The sequence below is a fragment of the Anarrhichthys ocellatus genome, unplaced genomic scaffold (assembly GCF_004355925.1).
Source record: "Anarrhichthys ocellatus isolate YVR2014 unplaced genomic scaffold, GSC_Weel_1.0 scaffold41, whole genome shotgun sequence".
Classification (NCBI taxonomy): domain Eukaryota; kingdom Metazoa; phylum Chordata; class Actinopteri; order Perciformes; family Anarhichadidae; genus Anarrhichthys; species Anarrhichthys ocellatus.
Window position 1 is genome coordinate 2,198,973 of NW_022280071.1, and position 23,958 is coordinate 2,222,930.

Below are 23,958 nucleotides of genomic sequence, written 5' to 3' on the forward strand. Positions count from 1 at the left end.
TATCTATCTATATCTATATCTATCTATATATATATCTATATTTATTTACACACATATGTATGTATGTGTGTGTATATATGTACTGTATATGTATTTATTTTCGGTTGGTTGTGGTATTAGAGTCCTTAGTCCACACAGATTAGTGGGAGGCGGTAATGCACCCGAAAGCTGTTTGCCAACCGCCAAAAAAAGCAAGAAGAAGAAGAAGAAGCAGGCGGCTGGCTGAAAACGGTCCGATTTGAACGCAGTTTTTTGTCAACGCCCCTTTCTACGTCGGCCTGCTCTCGTCTGCTTTCCAGGCGAGGCGCAGTTCAACTCGAACGAGCCTATTGTTTCTCCCGGTGGTGCTGTTCTGGTGTTTATTGGCTTTCTGTCATTTGTTAGGCCGTCTCTGGGGCTCCCCTCGTCCTGTACAGGTGACTCACCTGCGGATCTGTCGGTGAGTCTCAATTAGGTCCTGTTGATTATACTCTGGTGTTATGTTAGTGACCGCGTCTAGCTGCCGGTAGCTACGCTACATGCCCTCCTCCCCGCTTCTGGAGCCGACGCATATTGCCTGATCGGTAAGGTGATTTTATTCTGTTGGTTTATATACTTTGGCGTTTATTATTCCATTAATTCTATGTCATCCCGTATCACAGGGGACTTTTGGTTGGGTTCGAGCGGAACGCCGCCAGAAAGCGGCTACAGCTAACTCTGCTTACGTTCAGGGACGCTGCTGTTTTGTTTACCGGTGTTTTGCTACGGCGGTGTTCAACTAACGGCTTTTGGCCTACTGGGTTCGTCTACCCGGACCTGCGCTGTGTCACCTACAGGGTCTGACGCTGCTATTGTCAGCACTGCGCCCCTGTCTTGTGCTGTTTGCTGTCAGCAGCACCCTTGTTTTAATGAGAGCAACCTTTTTTAGCCTGAGCCATTTCGTGTATTCTGCCCAGGGATGTTAAGGCCCACTCTGGCTTTAAGTTTCTATTAATTGGGTTACTGATCACCCCCCCCCCTGGCTGATCCGTCAACCCGAGCTATTTTGGTGTTTCGTCTTTTTTCTTATTTTTTCCTTTAGTTTGTTTTTCTTTCCTGAGAACCAGAGCCTTTTTGTAATTGTGTCCTTTGTCCCTGTAGGAGCTGCTAAGCCAAGGTGGTGGGGTTGGTGTCTCCCTTCCTGTGCTGTGTCGTTTGGTGTGCCCCTGGTTAAGAACCCTCACATGTGGTTGTGTGAGTGTTGTGTACACGTGTGATCGGGGTGCCTCCTCTTTTGGGATCCTCACCTGCACTGGCCCACCTCGCCACTGGTAAGCTGCAGTCCTCTTTTAAATAAATGTATAATGGCTCTTTTAGTATTTTGTGAATTTGTAATAGAATAAATATTATTTTTTGTATTGGAACCACGTCTCCTGCTAATTTGTAAAATGAACCTGAGTGTCCTAGTAAACCTGATGCTGTGTGGGGAAAAAGTGAATCCTTGGGTGCAATTCCTAAGGTGGCGTTGTTGTGCTCTAAGTATTGGCTGTCCTCGTAACTGTAAACGACATCCCGTCTACCTCTCGCCACATAAGCAACACTACTGAAACTGCTCTCCTGAGGGTTTTGAATTATATATTAATGTCCTGTCCAGCTTTTCAATAGACCACTGTAGAGGTGTTTCTCTCTGTAACTGTGTCCTGTGTTAGCACAGGATCCATTTCTACCAGCGGAATGCGATCGTCTTATTTATGAATTATTTGTCTCTGTACGTTTTGAAATTGTGACTGTGGCGTCATTATTAAATAACCCAGAATATGATTATTGTTTCTCTTAAATGATAAAACTCAAACACTCAGGAATGATGTATAAAGTGTTTCTTCTCTCCAGCTCTCTCTGACTTTAATTGTATTCATAATAAAAGTTATTGAGGGAAACATCAGATCATGAAAACACAAATCTTTCTAATAAATGAAAGTTGTTTGTGGTCCTTTTGTTGTTCAGTCTACAATGAACATTTATTTAAGCCAGATGTTGAATCAGAAAACAAATCAAATATAAAGCTAGAGTTTATTCTGTGATCTGTCTTCACTGTTTATATGTTGAAAAAAAAAAATCAGTCCGATCGGCTGTAGCGTCCAATCACATGACTGATGAACGAGGGGGCGTGTCGGCCGTTAAAACACTTCCTGGAAGTCTGTTCTCGTGGTTCCTCGCTTATGGCTCCTCAGAGGTCCCTCCTCCATCCTCGCTCCTCAGAGCTACATTAGAGCTTTTGGACGGCCGTCAATATGGCGGCGCAGAAACAACTTCCGGTTCAAGCGAGGATCGAGGAGCGAGGAAACGACAATTAAGAGACTTGAGAAGTACCCCTGGTTGTACAGAATCCTGTCCCCACTTCTGTTGGCCTCGTCTTTAGGCCGAAGCTGCCTGCCATGTCCACACTACTCCGTTTACGTTTGGAGACGCACATGTTTTGCTACGCTTACACTGAGCGTCCACACTACGCCGGAGTTTCAGAGCACCGAAAAGTTTGAAAACACTCCCGAGGTTGGAGGAGTTTGAAAACTCCGGGGTTGCATTTTCGTGTGGACGGTCGGAAACGGATAAGTTTAGAAAAGATGACGCCCACACTCGTGTTCGCTACTTGATTGGTTCTTAGCAGCCATGACGTCTCCTTGGAATTATCACAATTATATACAAATTTATACTATAACTATAATATTTTAGAGGAAGATCTTAAGTATCAAACACAACCTTTCATTATTAAAGACTATTACTGTCGTATTTTGTTTAACTAAGCAACCAATCCACTTCCTGTTTACACCGTCACGCGCATGCCCAGTGTACGTTAATGGTCACATGATGTCCGTTTTCGAAGGTTGCGTGTGGATTAAGATCAATTTGAAAACGATGCTGAAACGCGGTGTGGACGGAGATCGTTTCTATTTGAAAACAGATTTTTCAAATAGAAACGATCTCCGTCCACACAGGAGTAGTGTGGATGTCAGTGTTTCAGGCTGCTGTGAATTCTCTCCAATCAGAACTCTGACTGACAGACCTTCTGTTTACTGGCAGCACTACAACACAGAACGGGTTTCTGCTCTCACGTCTTACTCACAAGTCCTGATTTGAAGGTGTGAGGACGCGATAGCTGCGTCTGTCGGTGTCTGCAGACGAAGGTAGAAAGTCTCTTTGACCTCATCTGGATGTGACTTTAACAGGTGAGTGACTGTAACGGGTATCTTTAGACTCTGATGAAGGAGCTCTGCTGACATTTGTTACACAATAAACTTGTAGATGAGAGCAGTGATCAGTTCTTTCAGCACTGATATTTACTCTTTGTATCTGAATTAATTCACTCATATTCTGTCATATGTAACTTTATGGCCAAAGTCTTTTCAGCCTTTGAGTCTTTTCATGTTCAGTTGAGTCAGATTTTATCATCACCAGGAAACAAGTTTGATTTTAATCTGCGCTGCCTCACTGCTGAAATACAGTACGTGTGTCACGGAGTGGTGTGGTGGACCTGGATACCGAGCAGGTTGAAACGACAATGATCTATCTAGCAGCGAGTGGATGAGGAACCGGGCTAGATATACTGCTGGGTGATGAGTAGATTGAAGGCAGCTAGGAGGACTGGGCAGGTGAGTTGAATGACTGCAATCAGGAGCAAATGCCCCCGCTCAAGGGGCAGATGTCCAAGGTGAAGCAAGACAAAAAGGGTGGGTGGAGGGGGTCCGGAGGAGGGACTTCTGGATCCAGCTGGCAACAGGGCTCCGTGGAACAGACAGGCAGGCAGGCGGACGGACTTACTGCCAGAGTTGCTCTGGACAAAGGTGCTCAGGAGGGCGGCCGGACCGCCGGAGTTGCTCAGGGGAACCGGATTGGGGACACAGGCTCAAGGGAACCGGACTGGGGACACTGGGGCCCAGACCGGGGGTTAGAGAGACGGAACTCTAGAGGTCGGAGATCAGACGGGGAACAGGGCTCTAGAGGACGGGGATCAGACGGGGAATAAGGCATTCGACACGGTCGACCATGACATACTACTAGAAAGACTAAAGATCTGGGTGGGACTCTCTGCACAGCACTTAACTGGTGTGAATCCTACTTGAAGGACTGAGAATGCTTTGTGTTTGTAGCTAATTACACATCAGAGCTGACTAAAATGACGTGGTGTTCCCCAAGGTTCAATACTGGGGCCTCTTTGTGTGGGGCCACACAAAGTGTGTTATCATAATTATGCAGACGACACACAAATCTACATAACTATGTCACCAGGGGACTATAATCCCATACAAGGGCTGGGTCACTGCACTGAACAAATCAACTGGATGGACCAGAATATTCTTCAATTAAACAAAGATAGGGGGAAATTTGTATGTTACAGCAGCAAGACATACCAAGTAAGCAAAGTAACAGAGTAACCAAAAATATTAAGTATTAAAAAATGCACAATATATACAATGAAATAGAATAGTGTTAAATTAACTAACTAGGTGAAAAACAGTAGTGCAAAAATCAACCACCAGCAAACAGTGTAGCAGTGTGTAGTTATGTGGAGGATGATCTGGCCAGAGGTGATTTATTATAAAGTGATATTGCAGAGGGCAGGAATGTTCTCCTGTATCTTTCCTTGTGATAAAACAGAAGTAATTGTTTTTGGTACCAAGGACGAACGATTGAAAGTCAGCGCTCAGCTTCAATCACTGATGTTAAAAACCACAAACAGGCCAGAAATCTAGGTGTAGTTATGGATTCAGACCTCAACCTGAACAGCCTCATCAAGACAATTACAAGATCAGCCTCCTATCACCTGAATAATATATCAAGGATTAGAGGACTTATGTCTCAACAGGATGTGTAAAAACTTGTCCATGCATTTATCTTCAGCAAAACGCTGCAGCTTAAGTCCTCACTAAGACCAGGAGGGTGGATCACATCACTCCAGTTCTGAGGTCTTTGCACTGGCTTCCTGTCCAGCAAAGAATTTACTTTAAAATCCTGCTGTTGGTTTATAAAGCACTGAATGCTTTAGGGCCAAAACACATCTCTGATCTGCTGCTACCTTATGAACCATCCCGACCCCTTAGGTCGTCTGGGACCGGTCTACTTTCTGTTCCCAGAGTCAGAACTAAACATGGAGAAGCAGCGTTCAGTGTTTCTGCTCCACATATCTGGAACAAAGTCCCAGAAAGCTGCAGGTCTGCTGAGACCCTCAGCTCCTTTACATCAAGACTGAAGACTTTTCTGTTTGCTGCCTTCAATTCAACCACATTCAAGGATATTAATCCATTTCTGCATTTTACTACTGTATTTTATTTCTTACACTGCTTTCTAATGTATTAATGACTATTTTTAAATCTCCTTTTCTTTTGCCTTATGTTTTGATGCTTGTAATGGTTTTATGTGATGCACTTTGAATTACCTTGTTGAAATGTGTGATACAAATAAACTTGCCTTGCTGTGCCTCGTCTCTAGAGACCTGGGATCAGACGGGGAACAGGACTCGGACTCTCGGAGGCGGCAGGAACTGAAGCTCGCTGCGGCTTGGCGGAGACGGGAACGGGGGAAAGCTGCGGCCCAGCGGGAGTGGGTAACTGACCTCTCTTCTTCCTCTGTCTCCTTCTAGGGTTGAAAAGGCGGTCCATCAACTCAAGGTTAGCCTTCTGGACACTCCGAGGCCCTCCCAAGGCCTGGCGGGTTCCCGCAAACTGGTCATAAAGTTGTGGGGCAATGCAAACCAAACGGTGGTCTGCTGAGTCCATTTTGGGCCAGATCATTCTGTCGCGGGGTGGTGTGGTGGACCCAAATGCAGACATGACCAGATTGCAGAGTGAAAACAGGTTTTAATAAACGTGAACAAAGGAAAACTAAACAGGGAATCCAAGAACGTGAGGGTGATGTTAGATTCAGGGCCTCTTAAACTGTGGGGAAACCGCATGTGATCCAGCCTCTTACACAAAGACAGCCGGTTTCAATTATAATCAAAAGCATTTAATTATACCGAAGCTAAAACAATTGCAAAGTGAAGTACATTATTCACAGTTACATAAAATATGACCCGCGCCTCACCCCGATAGCGTTACCACCCACAAGGTGGAACAGGAGCAAGAGACAGAATCTTTCTCTCCCTCTTCAGTTTGAAAACCCCTCCCATATTGTCTATCTTATTTCCTATTGGCTAACTCCAGTAGTCTCCTCCTGGCGTCAGACTGCTGAAGACCCTCGCACGGGTGTGACCTGTAATTGCCTGTCTATAAATCTCTATCTATCCCTACGCCTTACTCTTAAACATACTATATTAAAGATAAGGATTTGCAACTTTTGGCAAAAACGTCACGTTTTACAAGCATAGATGGTAAACTCCAAGTACTTGCTATCATATTATTCTCCACCTGTAAGAGGTGCTACTAATTCTACTAAGAAACACTTCTAACTATAAATTCTAAAACACTCCTATAATTATGACTAATTATGAATTCTTAAACACTTCCAATTATGATCTCTTAATTATGAATCATTAAACACTTCTATTATAATTTCTTAAAGCACACTTCTAAACCTATATTTCCTACAGTGAGAACCGGGCGAGGCAGGGCAGGCAGACTGGGGAGCCGGGAGGATGGACCAAACTGCAGGCAGAGGGAAACAAGGTGAGAATAACGGTAACAGAACTCAGCATGCAAAAACACTAAGCAGCCGAGAACGAACTGGATATCGAGCAGGTTGAAACAACAATGATCTGGCAGCGAGTGGATGAGGAACCGGGCTACATATACTGCTGGGTGATGAGTAGATTGAAGGCAGCTGGGTGGACTGGGCAGGTGAGTTGAATGAGTACAATCAGGAGGAAGCCGGGAGGAGACCAGGGCGGAGCCACTCGCAGACACAGAAACACAGGAGGCAAAGCCCAATCGTGACAATGTGCACGTCAGTCTACTGTTTATTCTGACTGATCAAAACTACAAACAAGAACAGCTGTTTGTTGTCTTTACTTGGACAAAAATTTAGAAAAATTCATGTTTTGATGTCAGAGACTTTAGGAGGCGGGGCTTATGTTGTATTCACTGTTTTATTTGTCAGGTTGGTGTGAAGACAAAAAGCTGTTTTTTATTTGCAGGTGTGTGTGTAACAAACTTCATGGACACACTTCCTCAATAACTACAGACTGAATAAATATGATCTAATGGGTAATAATCTACTCCAATAACGAGCTGCATATGCCCACTATAAAAGTAGCATAAGCATAGCTGGCCAATCAGGAAGTGCAGAGTGGAAAACATGCAGACCTCACAGTGGGCTTAGGAGTGACAGGACCCCTCTGGTAGAAGGCTCAGCCTGTGCTTATAGAACTAGGGTTACAATATTGTAACCTTCAGTCTGACTCACACAGGCTCCGCCCTCTATTGGACTCTATGGGTAGAGTGGGTGGAGCCCAATGAACACACGCCCAGAAGTTAAGCTTAATTCACACTCGCTGTAGTGAAGCTGGCACCAGAAAGTGACGTAATTACGGCCTGGCGTCATGCGTGAAGGGTCTCTAAGTGGTCACGGGACTTGGTCGTGCAACTCTGAATTTTTGTAACTTGTAACTCGTAACTCGCCGCTCAGTCACGTGACTGTCACAAATAGTTCACTGATTAAAACACTATTTCCATGTCTGAGGATTTTACAAAGAAGGTCAATTCATTTTTAGAAGCTTTAGAAACAGGAAGTGTTAAAAATCTACATTATAGTAAATATATTTATCAGCTAAATCAAATAGTTTACAGGATATTCAACCTTTGTTTCTTTATTATACATTTAATACTTATTTCTTCACAGGGTTTGTATAAAGGTGATGAAATAGTCCATGATTATGAGTTTATAGTTCATTACAATCCCTCCTCTTCATTATGGACGTTGGTTTATGGAGTTTTGTTGGTTTCACTCGTTGTCCTTTTGATTCTTCACAGTTAATTTTGTTTGTTCATCCTCTGGTGTTTCAGAGAATAATGAAACAAACATCACGTTGAGCATAAATGACTTCATGTGTTCTCGGAGCTCACGCACCATCTGTGGAGGCTCACGCTCCGGTGCCAAGAGCGAGTAGAAAGGCTTTAGTGTCCACAGCCCACCTACTTCTTTAGAGCCTAGGTGGCCACAGCGGAGAAGTGTTGGAACACAACGTTAGATTTATGCAGCAAAACCACTTTGACAGTTTTAGAAAAACATCATGGTTGGGTTTAAAAAAAGTACCTGAAGTTAAATAAGTTAACAGGTCACTAATTAGGGGTGACTGTGGCTCAGTGGTAGAGCAGGGATGACCTTCGATCAAAGGATCGGTGGTTCGATACCCGGCTCCGATAGTCCATGTTGATGTGTCCTTGGACACTTAACCCCAAATAGCTCCTGTAGCTGTGCCCACGGTGTATGAATGTTGGATAGTCCTAATGGCACCTGTCCTCAGTGTATGAATGGATGTGAATGGGTGAATGATGACATGTAGTGTTAAAGCACTTTGAGTGGTTGGAGGACTAGAACAGACTATACGAGTACAGTCCATTTACCATCTACTCAAGAACACCGGTCTTGAACACCAGTCCCCTGTTTGAAAGTCCTGTGTGTGTTTGACCCATTCTCCTCCCATCACTGTATAAAGTACATCACTAGTTGTGAGCGATCACATGGATGTGTTTAACTTCCTGTATCCACAAAAACAAAGACTCCTACTTAACTATCCATTGTTTCTGTGGCTCCAACACAGTTTTTCCTTCAGGTGACGAAACAGACAGATTCTAGCAGGGAGCCACGATGACGGCAGTGGACCTTTTGAAGACTCTGAAGGATTTAAAAGAAGATGAATTTAAGGAATTCATCTGGTATCTGAAGGATCGTGACTCCATGAAACCTTACCAAGCTATCAAAGAGTCAAAGCTGGAGAAGGCAAATAGGCAGGACACTGTGGATCTGATGGTGAAGACCTTTGAACTTCATGGAGCTCTAGACATCACCAGAAAGGTTTTACAGGAGATACCCAGGAATGATCTGCTGCAGAGTCTGCCAAACACCAGCTCAGGACCAGAAGGTCAGTCACACTTCAGTCATTTGTCATGTAGTGAGTTCAAATGGGCAACACAGTTCTTGTAATGGAACAGGGTCTTAATCATGAGAAAAAGCTCAGGTGATGTATCGTTATTATTGGACAGATTGTGCTGACGCTACCTGATTCAGTCATCTTTTATTTACTCCTTGGTTTGAGACACTGAGATATTAATGTACTGTGATCAACGTATCCTCATACGATGGTACAAATTCTGCTCATTACATGAATACAGTAATACAGAAACTACTTAGTTTAGGAAAAGATCATGAACGACTTTTAAGGAAAAGGTGGTGAAATACTTCGTTAGGTACTCAAAGTACAGTAAAGAACGCAGGTTACGTAACTTATAAGACGCTTACTTCTTGTTTCAGAGGCGGAACAAACAGCGGTTTGCTGGGTCAAAGGTCACTGTTTGTTGGACCCATCCACCTTTCACCCTGTGTGGGCTTTTGTGGTCTTTATACTTCCTCGTTCATGATTACGTAGATAACATATGAAGTGATTTTGTGGGATATCTCGGAATTATGGCGCATTCTCTTTCGTAGGCATAGCTGAGTTCCGAGCCAGTGAGATGAAATACTGCTGTTATGCACATGAGGTTGATGCGTTGATGGAGAATGAACAGAGCGGTAGTATCCTGCACGTTATTGACAGAGAGTTTATGTATTGAGGTCAGGGTTCAATTCAGTTCCCTAAAAGAAAATGACCAACAAACTATTGAAAATGTTTCATTTTGTGGAGTTTGAGTGAACATCATCAGACCTGCAGCAAACACTTTCACTTCTGCAGCTACAGCAGGAAGTTCAGTCCTAACTTCTGACGTACACATTGACACACATGTACTGGTTGAAGTGGTTTTGTTCCCGAGCTGCCCCCCCCCCCCCCAACAGGGGGTCGAAAACACTGTAGACAGTTGAGACTCCATGACGGGTGAATGTTTGATCGCGGTCGACACAGAGTAGGTGAATGTGTTGGTTGTGATCTCCCAGAGCAGGACTAAGGTCTGTTGTTTGGATGGACTTCATTTTAGAATCATGTGTAATAACTGAATGAAAGAATAATTGTAGCTAGAAATGATGAATAGTTTGTGGAGCTACAGCTGTGTTGACAATGTCCCACAGCGATTACACTCCAACTAATCGTCTATCCCAGACACAATGATGTAACCTACAGTACATAACAGAAACATGTTTTAAACCTGAAAAATGAATAAAAACTAATTACCAATCAGGGTTAACTTGAAGATAAGAAATAGGTAATAAGTCAAAGTGATGAAATAACGCATACTGTAACTTCTCTCACACAGAGGATGCTGATGTTGGAGAGACTTTAGAGAACAGAGGAACATCCGCCTGTCAGAGCAAAGGTAAAGCTGCTGTATTCTCTGGTTTGTATGGAAGCCCTGAGAGAACAAAGTGTGCTAAATGTTTTCAGAAATACCCTCTGTGAGAGACATCATGACTCCAAAGAAGCATTAAATTCAGTTTCCTAAAAGAAAATGACCAACAAGATGTTCAGGCGGGAGGGCCTCCATGACAGTTTGAAGCAAACTTTTGTAAGTGGAGGTTTGACTGAGCGAGTGATGCCTGCATTCATCGGAACAGGTCGATTGCCACAGCTTCAGATAATACGGATACCGAGCCATGGTCAACATAAAAGAGCCTTTCCACAAACTCTAAAGTATCGGCCTCATGCTCCTGAGCACCTTCTCTGATGGCTCTTTGCAGCCCGTTGATAGCCACAGCAGGAGATGGCCCGTTGCCAAAAAACGACCTTCCTCTGGTACTCAACAACTTCGTTGTTGATGTTATTGTACTTGTGTCATTAAAAACAGAAACAAGTTGTAAAAAGACAACAAGGAGGGATTTGTTGAGGTCAGGACCTGTAAAGAGGCATTGAGGGAGACACCAAAGTCATGGCAGCTTGATTCAAAGATCTGATTTGGTTTTGTGCGAGCTGGAACTCAAACGTTGGGAGATATCAGCACTCCTCATCTTATCTCAGTGGTGGTGCTACTTCCTCACGTCCGTTGGCAAAGATCTTCTCCATGAATGCTACATACTGTTCCTGCATCTCACGTTTCTGTTTTACTTAAGGCTCATCGTAGAGATGCAAAGCATTGGACTACCTGCACTTAGTTGTTCTGCAAAGACTGGCGTGGTTCTTTAAATGACAGTGGGGCAACCCAACTGTTAAGGTGGTCTCTGTAGATGTTTGGGTCCTTTATCTCGAAGAAGACGATGTCTTCACTGACAGAGCCAGGTTGTTGTCACGCTCAGTTAGATTGAATACCGTCTGTCCCAGCATCCTCTTAGTTCCCTTGCCTGTCTGTTAAAGTACTGCTGTGTCTCCTTGACGTACATGAAGCTTGTTCAGGGTTTAGAAAAACGTAATAGCAATCTTTGTCCAGCATGATGGTCTTGAACGTGTTGACTCTCAGCTTATGTACATTACTCAGGCACACCTCTCCTATTACTACCCAGCGCAGGTCGATCTGTGCTCGAAGGACGTCTCTTCTGAGTAGCAGGAGTAGTTCAGCTTCTGGGGTCCAGTTCTGGGATGGGCCTGGCAATGTGATGGAGATGTGGCTGATGAAGGCTGGTGCTTGGTGTTTAATTAGTGTTCAATTAGTGGTGAGAGAGAGGTGAGAACTCTGTAGTCCAGTGACTCGATCTGGAATCCTTCTGTCTTCTTGCCAGATGTTTCTACGATGCCAAAGAAAGTTTTGAGGTAGAATGAGAATGGTTTGCTCTCCAGTCTGAAAAGTGTGAAGAGCTCTGGTCCAGCTAATGAGCTCTCATCATCCAGAATTACAAAGGCTTTGACAGCCAAGCTCTTGAAACCCTTGGGGTATATTTCTGAGGGGCAGATCTTTGAGCATGAGCAGGTCCACTGACCTGGACCAGAAACTTCTGTGCAACTTGTTCTAACAACAGCCACGTTAAAATTATCTTCTCCCTCGCCGCCATTCTCTTGTGAAGGTGAAGGAGCCTTGATGGACCAGGATGCATGGCTGCATCATGAAAGGTGCTGTCACATTCAGAGCACTTCACAGAGGACTTGCAGTCTTTGGCGAGGTGGGAGATTGAAGAACAGCATCTGAAACATGTCCCTTTCTCCTTGAGGATGGCTTTCCTGTCGTCGAGGAGTTGTTTTATGAATGTTGTGTATTGTTTTGAGTGGATGGGGCTTTTTGTGTAATGGGAGGTTGTTGCCACGGTTGTCATTGGTTGCACTGACTGGGTGCACTCGTGGGTTTGTTGGTGATATTTTGGGTTTATATTTTTAGGTTAGAGCATGCTGATGTGCTGCGGTAGGCGTGTTCTCTCACTTCCGGTTGACAGTGCATCTGTTTTTCTGTTAGCGTACTTTAGCTGCTTTAGCTTAACCAAGTTAATTGTGTCATATTCTTCATTACAGAAGCTAATTATTCATTTTACATTTAAACTTTCATTAGTTCTGTTGAAGCACTCAAATCTCTCTCCCTCTTCTGGTGACTTCTTTTCGTTTCACTGAAGCGTGATGGTTTTATGACAGTTTCCCATTTCTTTACACAGTCCTTTGCATTTGAACACGGCAAAGTCTTTTGAGTCTCAGGGTTGGGTAGTAAAGGGCAGACAAGGCAGTGCTCCATAGTGTGATCTGCTTCTCCACATTCACAGGTGGTTGGGCCAGTCTTGTAGCCCCATCTGACCAGAGCAGCTTTTGATCGTTCTGAGGCGGTTTAGTGTTTTCCATTGAGCCCATGGTGCTTCTGGGCCAGGGGGAAGGTTTTCAGTGGGGGGTTTTCCCACGACAGTTGGAGGATGGTCATTCTCAAGCTTTTCCATCCAGAGTTGGATTCTGGTTTCCTCCTGAGACTTTGTGAGGAGCTGGACATGGCTGAGAAAGCTTCTTCTTGATTTTAGCCGTTGGGCCGGAGGGGGACATCCATGGAGGAGATGGCGTTCATCACTAGTAGATTTTGTTTTCTCGACTCGGCTGGCAACTTCCCGTCTAGTATCAGCAGGGGCAATGCCAGCGAGGAGGTGAAGGTTGCTTGTGTTGGTGGGTTTCAAGCAGCCAGTGACCTCTTCTGGTGAATTCTCGCTAAATCAAGACTTTACATGTTGTCCAGTACTGCTAACGTTAGCTACCGTACTTTAGCTTAGCAGTTAGCGATGGCTTCACTCTCTCTCTCTCTCTCTCTCTCGGTGTGTCACATGTTAAGCTATTCCTCTGCCTCCTTTAGGTATAATGGTACATGTTATAAGTGTAGTGTGTTGGCTGAGTGAATTAGAAGCACAGCTCTGCACCATGGAAGCTCAGTGGTTAGCTACTAAAGTTAGCCCACCGTAAACCAGTTTACTACGGTTCCTTTAATGCCAATCAAAGGTTCTAGTCTCTGTAACAGGATGTAATGATCAATGGTGTTGAACACAGCTTTAAGGTCTAACAAGACCAGAACAGAGACAAGTCCTTTGTCTGATCAATCAGAAGGTCATTAGTTATTTCACCAGAGCTGTCTCTGCGCTATGATGCTCTCTAAATCCTGACTGAAAATCCTCAAATAAACTATTGTTATGTAGAAAGTCACACAACTGATTCACGACTGCTTTCTTAGAGAGAGATCTTAGAGGATCTTAGAGAGGAAGGAAAGGTTAGAGATCGGTCTATAGTTCTACACCTCTGGATGGAGAGCGGGCTTCTTAAGAAGAGGTTTGATTACAGCTACTCTGAAGGACTGTGGTACATGGCCTGTTAGTGAAGAGAGAATGTGTCTCCAGAGAAAAGCATCAATCTGTTCCACTGTCTGAATGAACTGAATGATGGTTCTCTAGTGGAGCAGATCCAACAGTCCTTGAGTTCAGGACGTCTCTCCACTGATGAACTGTCTCCTGCTCAGTGTTCAGCTCTGATCTTCATCTCATTGTCATCAGGAAAACATCTGGACGTGTTGGACCTGAAGAACCTGAGGCTGGTGCCAGCGGCCAAAGCCTCCAACAAAGCTCTGTAAGTACCCAGATAACTGCCTTTAAAGCTTTATCACATGAGCAGAGTAGTTCTCAGCTCATGAAAGTCTTCTGTTGACAGATTTGATTAGTTGATCAATTGAAAAACATGCAAATTGTTTCTTCAGTTTCATTGCACAGATTAATGCAGCTTTGAAATTAAAAGGAATTCACTTTGTTGTTCATTTAAGACTAAAAGTTATTAGAGATTAGGATCCATTAATCACTGTTATGTTCCAGTCATAGACACAATAAAAGACTCTAATCCTCCATTGTTTAATTTATAAACTCAGAAATGTTGTATTTTACATTGAAGAAGAAGAATAAACAGTATTGTGTTTGTCTTCATCACTAACTCTCCTTCAGGTTGAGTGGCTGTAATCTGTCAGAGAGAAGAAAAAAGAGATGATGGTTTGCTTTGGGAAATGGTGGACAGAAAATGTAAATAAATAGAATTTGCATTTATTTTGTGTTGAGGTTCGTTATGTTTCTATAAGATACGTTTGATTTATGATGAAGCTTCATTCTGACTCTGTTTCTTCCTCCAGGGTTAAACCTGCTGGAGATCAGAGGCTGAAACCTGGTCTGAGGAAGTGTGAGTGTTCACTTTGATTCATGAAGTCTCAAATAAACCCATCAGATGTGTTTGATGATGAACTGATGCTGTTTCATGTCTCCTTCTCTCTTTCAGATGCCTGTGAACTCACAATCGACACAAACACAGTGAACAGAAACCTCAAACTGTCTGTCAACAACAGGAAGGTGACACGTGTGTTTAAGGAGCTTCAGTCATATCCTTATCATCCAGACAGGTTTGACTCCTGTCCTCAGCTGCTGTGTGAAACTGGTCTGACTGGTCACTGTTACTGGGAGGTCGAGTGGAGAGGAGGAGTTGAAATATCAGTGAGTTACAGAGGAATCGGAAGGAGAGGAAACGGTGAAGACTGCGAGTTTGGAATGAACGATCAGTCCTGGAGTCTGGAGTGCTCTGATGATAATGGTTACTCTTTCCTTCACAATAAGACGAGAACACCCATCTCCTCCTCCTCCTCCTCCTCCTCCTCGAGAGTAGCAGTGTATGTGGACTGTCCTGCTGGCTCTCTGTCCTTCTACAGAGTCTCCTCTGACACACTGATCCTCCTCCACACCTTCAGAACCACATTCACTGAACCTCTTTATCCTGGCTTTGGGTCCAGGTTCTGGTCCAGGTCTGGTTCCTCAGTGTCTCTGTGTTCTGTGTAGGAGGGAGAATCTCTTCTGTAAAAACTCACTCTGCTGACCATCAGATTCAGATCAATAGAACAAAATATAATCAACAAATAAATCACTTTTATATATTATTATGGAGAAAACAATCAACCTTTATTGATCCCTCGGTGAAATTCAGAAATGAATACTTTAGTACTTTTACTTTAATTGTGAATGCAGGACTTTCAGGTTTCATTTTGGTTTCATTTTTAAACGCATATGTTTTGCTACGTTTACACTGAGCCGGCGTTTTCGAGCGCCGAAAACAGAGGAGTTTGAAAACGCTCCCGAAGACGGATAAGTTTGAAAACTCCGGGTTGCGTTTTCGTGTGGACGGTCGGAAACGGATACGTTTAGAAACGTTCACTACTTGATTGGTTCTTAGCAGTCATGTCGTGTCCTTCCCTGATTCGTCACATCCCTATCACGTGACCCGGAAGCTCACAAACAACAACATTGATTACCGATCGACTACCAGGTTAATTCAACATGGACAACTGATTACAGCCATTGCTGACCTTGTTGTCTTTACTAGCAGCTGTTGTTCAGTAAAAGTCTGCATTATTACGGAGGAAGCAGCTGTTAATGGAGCGATCAGTGACCAGCAGCGTCATCAGCCCTACGGAGCGGACGTCTGAACTCACGGTTAGCAGTAAATGCTATTCAGTAGGACAGGTAGTTAAGCCACCAGCAGAGCTACGAGTGAGAACAACACCGAGGAAACGAGTGAGAGACGTGCGTTGACCACATTTATGGACCCATAATCTAGTAAACTGTTACGTGTAAGTGTTGATTTTAAAGTGAATTTGATGTGAGAGAGAGAGATAAAAATAAAAAATAAAACTTCTAAAACGTTCCACGAACTGTGTCTGTTTGAGTTTATAGAGGAATATTTTAGAGAAGATCTTAAGTATCAAACACGACCTTTCATTATTGAAGACTACTTTATTACTCTGTCGTATTTTTTTTTCAACTCAGCAACCAATCCACTTCCTGTTTACACCGTCACGCGCATGCCCAGTGTACGTTAATGGTCACGTGCTGTCCGTCTTCGAAGGCTGCCGTGTGGATGCAGATCAATTCGAGAATGATGCTGAAACGGCCGTGTGGACGGAGATCGGTTCTATTTGACAACTCTGCTTCCAAATAGAAACGGAGTAATGTGGATGTAGCATTACTATTCTATGAGTCGTTCGCACTTCAACCATTTGACCTCCCATCACATTGTTTAATTTAAATAATCAATTAACCCAAAAAAGTCAGATGATCCGATATTTTATCAAAAAGTAATAAGAATAAAGTCCCAAAAAATGATATCAATTTGTGTAGAAGAACTTTGTCTTTCTTCTTCCTTCTCTCATTAGTAATCTCACGACCCCTCAGATTTAACAACCCTATGTTAAGATACACTGGACCAGATTGTATATCAAGTAGTTCACATGATCTCTACCTCAAGCAGCTACAACACTGAAATGCTGCTGATGTATTGATGCTTCAGAGTCAACATTTTTATATTGTCCTGTATGATAATATCAGTCACAGAAGCAATATTTCATTTTCTTTTTATACTTTATATTGATGATAATACTGTACTTTAAACTTACTACGTAGGATTTTGAATGCAGGACATTAACTGCTGGAGTATTTTTACATTACTTTGTTGGTACTTTTCCAAAGGATCTGACTTGTTCCACCCAAAGCATAACAGTTTTGTTGTTGAGGGACGAAAGAAGATGTTAACAGACCTGGACAATAATTAGTGTTTGTGCTCACCAAACCCTCCTGATCAGAGGCTTAACATCAGTTGGACCACTCTCTACTCATCCTCACTCTACCCCACTAACTCTACAGTCTTTTCTGACGCTGATTTCAGATTGAAGGGATTTGAAAGTTGACACCTTCTTTGTAAACAGACTTTCTGTGAAGGCTGTGGAGACTACGGCTCTTTTTTGCTGTGAATTTGAAGTGCAAATTGAGGTCAACTGGTCAGACCACACAGTGGGTCAGGACCCAGTGCTGCTGGGTCATGGAAAGGCTGGTGTGACTCACCAGATGATTCTGGAAAAAGTGGTGGTTTGATACTATATACAGCTCTGTTATTAGCTGCTGGTTCTAACATGCTAGCCTTTTTTAATTCCTTTAACATGAAATAATACAGACTGATAACTTAATGCAGGTTAGTAGTCCACAAAACAGAGTTTACCAGCTTAAAAATGTGGCTCCACAGAAGACTTTTTTGTCAGTCCACTGATCCAAGAAGATCAGAGCTCCAATCCTGCCAAACATGTGAGTGTGACTGTGAAGTAGCACTTGAAGACCTCGACCACACACCCTGCCCTCTGTCAGCGGACACAATTGTAATCTGTAAACACCCTGCAAAGCCGCTTTTCTTATTTTCTTATTCTAAAAATGTTCTGCTTTTTCTAATCTCCTAATCAAATGTGCCAAAAGCTTCTCGAAGAATTACGAATGGTTAGAATTCAGCATCAAAAGAATGGCATGATTGAGTGGCTCTGATTTGTAGTGGAGTTGCATTGTGGGAGGGCAGTCGGAGTGAATGACTGTCCGTGAATCACTTGGCTGAGCGTTTGTAAAGATAAACACAATTCCGGCACAGACGAGCGTTGAAGTGTTATGACAAAAGATTAATGCAAGTCTTTGGAATAGAGCAGATGCAAGAAGCATGCTGGGAATTTACGAGAAGACTTATCTGTGGTATTTTCCAAAATAAATACCCTAGAGGCACCACACCAAAACGTTTCTTCTTCTTTTTATATAATATTTACAAATTTGTATTTCTGCATGTTTGACTCCATTACTGTGACTCAGTGGTTGAGCGGGTCGTCCTTCAATCAAAGGATTGGCGCTCCAATCCCCGGCTCCGCTAGTCCATGTCCATGTGTCCTTGGGCAAAGGACTTAACCCTACAGTTCTCACTCAGGCTGTTCCTGCAGTGTGTGAGTGGGTGCCTAATGTTAGTTAGTCCTGATTGTCCGGTGATACCTTACATGGTAGCCCCTCATCAGTGTATGAATTGGTGTCAATGTGTGAATGATGACATGTAGTGTTAAAACGCTTTGAGGAGTCGGAAAGACTAGAAAAGAACTATACGAGTACAGTCCATTCACCATTTAGCAGTGGCGGGCCGTGCTGTTTATACCTGGGCCTTCACTGCTGTCCTGCAGCTGAAACACAGCTACGCTTATTATTTGTTTCGGACGTATCACATATTAAACCAAACTAAAATCTTCATAAAAACAAGTTGTACAAATAATAATATACAAACAAGCATATTAAAGCTACTGCAGATGTACTGAGACTTTTGTGGGTTTTGAGGCACTGATTAATGTAATTAATAAATGCTTTATAAGGCATAGACAGTCCTCACTTTAGATGAGGTCACACAAAACACTGTACTGACTAGTATCTACCTGAATTAATCATGAATTGCAGTGTTAATATGCGTTTATAAAGCATATATTAACATAGTCCCTAATCATAAATCATTATATATATAAATGGATGAATAATGTACATCTAAATATGTTCCTAATCATTTACTTACACTTTATAAATTATGTTATTAATCCTCTACAGCTCCTTAATAATTGGTTTGTAATATCTTTAATACTTAATTTACAAATGGTGAGTCCATCATTTATAAAGTATGAAAACACAATCATGAAACACATAATAGACGAGCTTATTAATCAAGAATAAAACATTTATAACTTATGAATTGTATACTGAGTGTTAATGTAGGAACAATGCTTTATAAATGATGAATTAAGTGTTTACTCACGCTTAACTAATGCTTCATAGTGTGTAGTTATTATAAAGTGTCACCATGATAGGATATAGTATTAGATCATTGAGATACAGACCTACTGTTACTGTGGTGTTTAAAACTAATAAAAAAAATAAAAATAAAGAAAATGAGAACAGTGAAGGTCGGGTGTTGTGTGGAGGTATAGGAGGAAAGTGGATTATGTGTGTGCGTGCGTGTGTGTGTGTTTGCAGGCTCAGGCTGACTCCCACTTATTGTTGTGTGAGCTCTGTTTGATTGGCAGGTGGTCGGCCCTGCTGGCTGGGTGCTGGACCTGACTGACCAGTATCATACGGAGGTCTTTATCCCGGCACACTGAGCAGGACACACACTGCTGCCTCTGGACACTACTCTTTAACCCATTTAACACACTTGAACAAAGGCATTGGACCCCCATGTGAACATGTCACTGCACCATAGAACAGCTTGGAATTTAACCAGCTCCTGGGGTCCAAAGTTAGGCCCAGTTGGCCTCTACATATTGTGATGGCATTTGTCCTTTTGAAAGTAACGCTCGTTTACAAGGAGAAATAGGTTTCAATTTGAACAAAATGTTCCCTATTAATACAATACAACATACAAGCTTTCAAGCTTTTTATTTGTCTTCAACAACAGGGTTGCACAACAACAATTACTTTGTAGTCCAAATTAGCAATATAGTAAAGAAAACAAACAATACGCTATTGTATATGGAGGGTGGAGGATGAATTAAGAGCCTCACAGCCAGAGGAAAGAAGCTGTGTTGAGGTCTGTGGTTAGCTGATACTTCTGTATCGCTTTCCTGATGGCACAACAGGAAGGTGAACAGGAAGAGTTAACTCAGAGTTACTGAAGAGTTGCTAACCGAAGAGTGAGTAGACAAGACTAACTGAGTCTGTCTTCTTGTATCCACCCTGTGGTACAGGTGTGATGTTCCTGGCCTTAAGCTTGAGCAGGTAGCATCGGAGGAATCAGCAAGAGTACGCTAGATTTAAAAAATGATCCAAACAGTAAACCCCGCCCTGTGTGTCCAACTCTTTTCCAATGAAAGTAGCTAACAGCAAGTGGTCAACACTGACAGCCATTCCCTCAAAATGATGATTATGAATGTAAACAATGTCCATGGCTATAGCTGGAACTCACAGCTGCTAAGCTAGCAGCTTGTGGCAGAGTCGGAGTACACGCGCAGCGTGCACGCAGTTAGCTCATCCAAACATTGGATTTTGGGCTGAATGAAATGATTGGACGGGATTATTACTGGCTTGTGACAGACACAGATACCTGATTTCTGTTCTTATTTTTGTCAGAGCATTTGATTTATTGATTGCCGTCAAAATGTTAAGAGACATGAGACAAATACAACAAAATGTTTCTTAAATACATTAACCACCCTATCTTTAACAACAGAATAGTAACACACATTTCCCTGATTATAATCACTTCTCTTTATTTTATTTTGGGGGTTTTATTGGTCAGCTTAAGGTAAAATTAACCTGTAAATGTGTGTTTGTCCGTCAAAACAGACTTAGCTGACGGTAGGTAGCTGACATAAACATCAACAGCTGCAGTGTGTGTGAATAACAGCTCCGGACAAGAAGTCAACATGGACCCAAAATGTTGCCCGGCAATGCAACTCTGTTGAAACGGTCTATAATGTAACGATATGGAGTTTGGGGAGTATTTCCTGCAATCAGTCAGAGACTGATCATTTAACTTTCCACAACTGGAACTTGAGAGATATCCGATGAAATGTACTAATAATAAAAAGCACTCTTCAAAGCTCAAAGTACTGTACCAAATAAGCAACACATTTAAACAAGGACGAATAGACAGTAAAAAGTCAGTAAATAAAAGTAAAGAGCTGAGAGATGGTAGATGGATAGTTGTATGCATTCATGTCCTATTAATGTACCTTATTGAGACTTGGCTTCTTCTCCAGAGTCTCACTAATGATATAGTTACTCTTGATGGAAGTGCCCTGGCCTCCAGCATCACTGTAAAGAGTCTCAGAGTTATCTTTGATCAACATATGCCCTCAAAAATCAGGCATATCCTGTCTCACAACAATGCAGAAGAATTAGACTAGATTATTGCAGTTCCTTTTTCAGATTGCTCTAAAGACTCTCCAGTTGATCCAGAAGAATTTGTGTATATGACTTGGTTTCCCCGGAGTCTGTGCAGGTTTCCATGGATCGTGGTTATTATTATGCTGCTATTGTTAGTGCTACTGCTGCTGTTACTACTTTCATTTCATGAATCATTTCTTTCATATGCATTGACTATGTTGTTGTAACTCTGTTATGATGTCCATCCTGTACACATGACATCTATTGTACTTCTGTCCATCCTGAGAGGATCCTCCTCTGTTGCTCTGCTCTTTCTTTTCTCTTTTTTTACCCATTAAAGGTTTTTTTTGGAGAGTTTTTTCCTGTTTCGATGTGAGGCTGTTGTACAGATTGTAAAGCCATATGAGGCACATTTGTAATTTGTGGTATTGAGCGATACAAATAAAATTGAATTGAATTGAATTGCATATTCAGATGTATTTATAACTTCAACAATTCATTTTTAGGTAATACATTGATCAATCATTATTTTAGATAATGAATTTACTATTATGCCTTTAGTTTTTGGGATTTATTTCTGCAGAAATCTGTGATAGCTTCAGATTGACTAGATAATACATGACATTTATAAGTTGTTACTGGGGTAAAATAAATCTTTCTATTAAATCAATTAATTTCCATTGTTTTATTTTCCAGGAATACATCTTACTATTTTAATAGCTAACACACAATGATGAAATAAGCAATTCCATTATGTAGAGCCACAGAGAGAAGGAATCATAGGCCAAGTCCACATTGCAGCATAAACTGTGTAGTCATCTTTTCCCATATAGTGTAATCCAGAAATTGTTTTTCTATGCACAAGTTCCCCTCAGATCTGGACCATCCTCCCTCCTCCCTCCTCTTCCCTCCCTCCTCCCTCCTCTTCCCTCCCTTTCTGCTCAGCTGAATAACCACTAAAGGTAAATTAGATCACAATGACCCTGCACCATCCATACAAAACATGATTAGACATGCAACCCTCTGCCTAATGAGCTGAAAAACTGCTGTGTAAGTGTGTGTGTGTGTGTGTGTGTGTGCGTGCGTTTTTGTGTAGGTGTGTGTGTTTGTGTGTGTGTGTGTGTGAAATGTCTGTATTTTGCTCCTTTAGTCACAGCTCTGTGTGGTATCGTCTAACACTCTTACTAACCGTGTAACCACACACATATCAGAAACCATGTGTTGTTTCATGTAAGTGATGCGTCATCTACATACATGCCATCAGGGGGCAGAACACATTAAACAGAACTGACAGAATACCACCATAGTTGGTAATTCTAACAACCAGCAGACACAGATCAACATTAGCATTCACTTGGAGTTGTGTTTTGTGTGTGTCCACCTAATAAGGCTCAAAAAGCCTGGAATGAAAAGTTTGTTATTGCAATTTTTGCTATAAGTAATTTAAAATTGGGTGAATAAATCTGTTGCGAGACTGAACTAAAAATGAATAAATAGTGGAGGCTCTCTGAGTTCTCTCACCCCTTACAAAAGGCTCAAAATGGTTTAGTCCTTCCTCTGCTCCACTCTAAACGCAGCTGTATTACATCAAGTCAATTTATTTATACAGCCTCAAATCATGAAGGAATCTCGACACACTTCAGATAGAGCAGGTCTAAACTGTACTCTATAATGAACAGAAACCCCACACTCTCCCATGAGCAAGCGCGATAGTGGCAATAGTGTGAGGAAAGAACTCAGGGCAGAACCATGCTGTTGGTGGGCAGCCATCTGCCTCAACCAGTTGGGTTGAAAAAGAGAGACAGAGGCTACATCCACACTACTACGAATCTGTTTTGAAACTCAACCCAGACCAGAGTTTAGTCCTGTTTGAAGCCCTATAAGGAGGCCCAGAGCTGTCTCTGTTCTCTGAGGAGGCGGGATCCTCCTGCAGGACAATGCTGAGGACGTTTTATGAGTCAGCGGTGGCCACTGCTGTCCAGTTTGCTGTTGTGTGCTTGGGAAGAAAGTTGAGGTTAATGGATGTCAACAGACTCAACAAACTGATCCGCAAGTCCAGTGACATTGTAGGGGTGGAACTGGACTCACTGACGGCGGTTTCAAATAGAAGGATGCTGTCCAAGCTACGTGTCATCTTGGACAATGTCTCCCCCCCACTCCATGACATGATGGTCAAATACAGGAGCACATTCTCTGCTAGCCTAATTCCACCAGGATTCACCACAGAGCGCCACAGGAAGTCATGCCTGCCTGTGGCCGTCACACCTTTTTTTATTTTTTTATTTAACCTTTATTTAACCAGGTGAGTCCCATTGAGATTAAAAATCTCTTTTTCAAGGGAGACCTGGCCAAGACAGGCAGCAACACAAGAAACACATAGTTACAGACAGAAAACACAGAACAAGACATGTTAAAATAAGTTAAAAGTTAAGAGACAGTGATTTAACCGAGTTAATTTAAAAAACATTGACATTTTTGGGAACCTGCCTCTATTTCTTTCATTTTAGATTTAAAAGCAGTAAGTGGTATCAGTTCTTTTAGTTTTAAGTCATTCTGAAACATATTCCAGGATGAGGGAGTAGAGTACACAAAAGCTGTTTTTCCCTTTTCCGTTCTGGCATTTGGGACAGTGAGCATGAAGAAGTCCTGAGAACGCAAGGAGTATTGTCCGACACTTTTCCGCATGATCAAGACACACAGTAGCAGTAACATGGTAGCTTGGTAGCAGACCAAGGATTGCCTTATAAATAAAGGTGTACCAATGACAGAGCCTACGGGTGGCCAAAGCAGGCCATCCTA

General features: G+C 42.4%; 1 protein-coding gene across 4 annotated transcripts; it reads left to right on the plus strand.

The window, feature by feature from the left end:
* The first annotated feature begins 274 nt into the window (after positions 1-274).
* LOC116394846 (neoverrucotoxin subunit alpha-like) lies at positions 275-15,627 on the plus strand. 4 transcript variants are annotated; one of them, XM_031868190.1, is made up of 9 exons: positions 275-1,289; positions 3,037-3,182; positions 5,443-5,557; positions 6,542-6,617; positions 8,711-9,031; positions 10,356-10,415; positions 13,969-14,041; positions 14,589-14,635; positions 14,732-15,627. In XM_031868190.1, exons 5-9 carry the CDS (start codon positions 8,758-8,760, stop codon positions 15,280-15,282), a joined length of 1,005 nt encoding a protein of 334 aa, XP_031724050.1. In that variant the 5' UTR covers positions 275-1,289; positions 3,037-3,182; positions 5,443-5,557; positions 6,542-6,617; positions 8,711-8,757; the 3' UTR covers positions 15,283-15,627. The 4 variants fall into 4 exon arrangements, with proteins under 4 accessions (XP_031724050.1, XP_031724052.1, XP_031724051.1 ...); XM_031868192.1 differs by having other exon boundaries at positions 5,443-5,553; XM_031868191.1 differs by having other exon boundaries at positions 275-563; positions 1,120-1,289; positions 5,443-6,617.
* Positions 15,628-23,958: the final 8,331 nt, after the last annotated feature.

What these genes read in the sequence shown, in the direction of transcription:
- LOC116394846 (XM_031868190.1), top strand. Translation starts at nt 8,758, where the DNA reads ATGACGGCAGTGGACCTTTTGAAGACTCTGAAGGATTTAAAAGAAGAT. An exon ending in ATCCGCCTGTCAGAGCAAAG is followed by an intron (nt 10,416 to 13,968) that starts GTAAAGCTGCTG and finishes CATTGTCATCAG; the next exon opens with GAAAACATCTGGACGTGTTG. An exon ending in AAAGCCTCCAACAAAGCTCT is followed by an intron (nt 14,042 to 14,588) that starts GTAAGTACCCAG and finishes TTCTTCCTCCAG; the next exon opens with GGTTAAACCTGCTGGAGATC.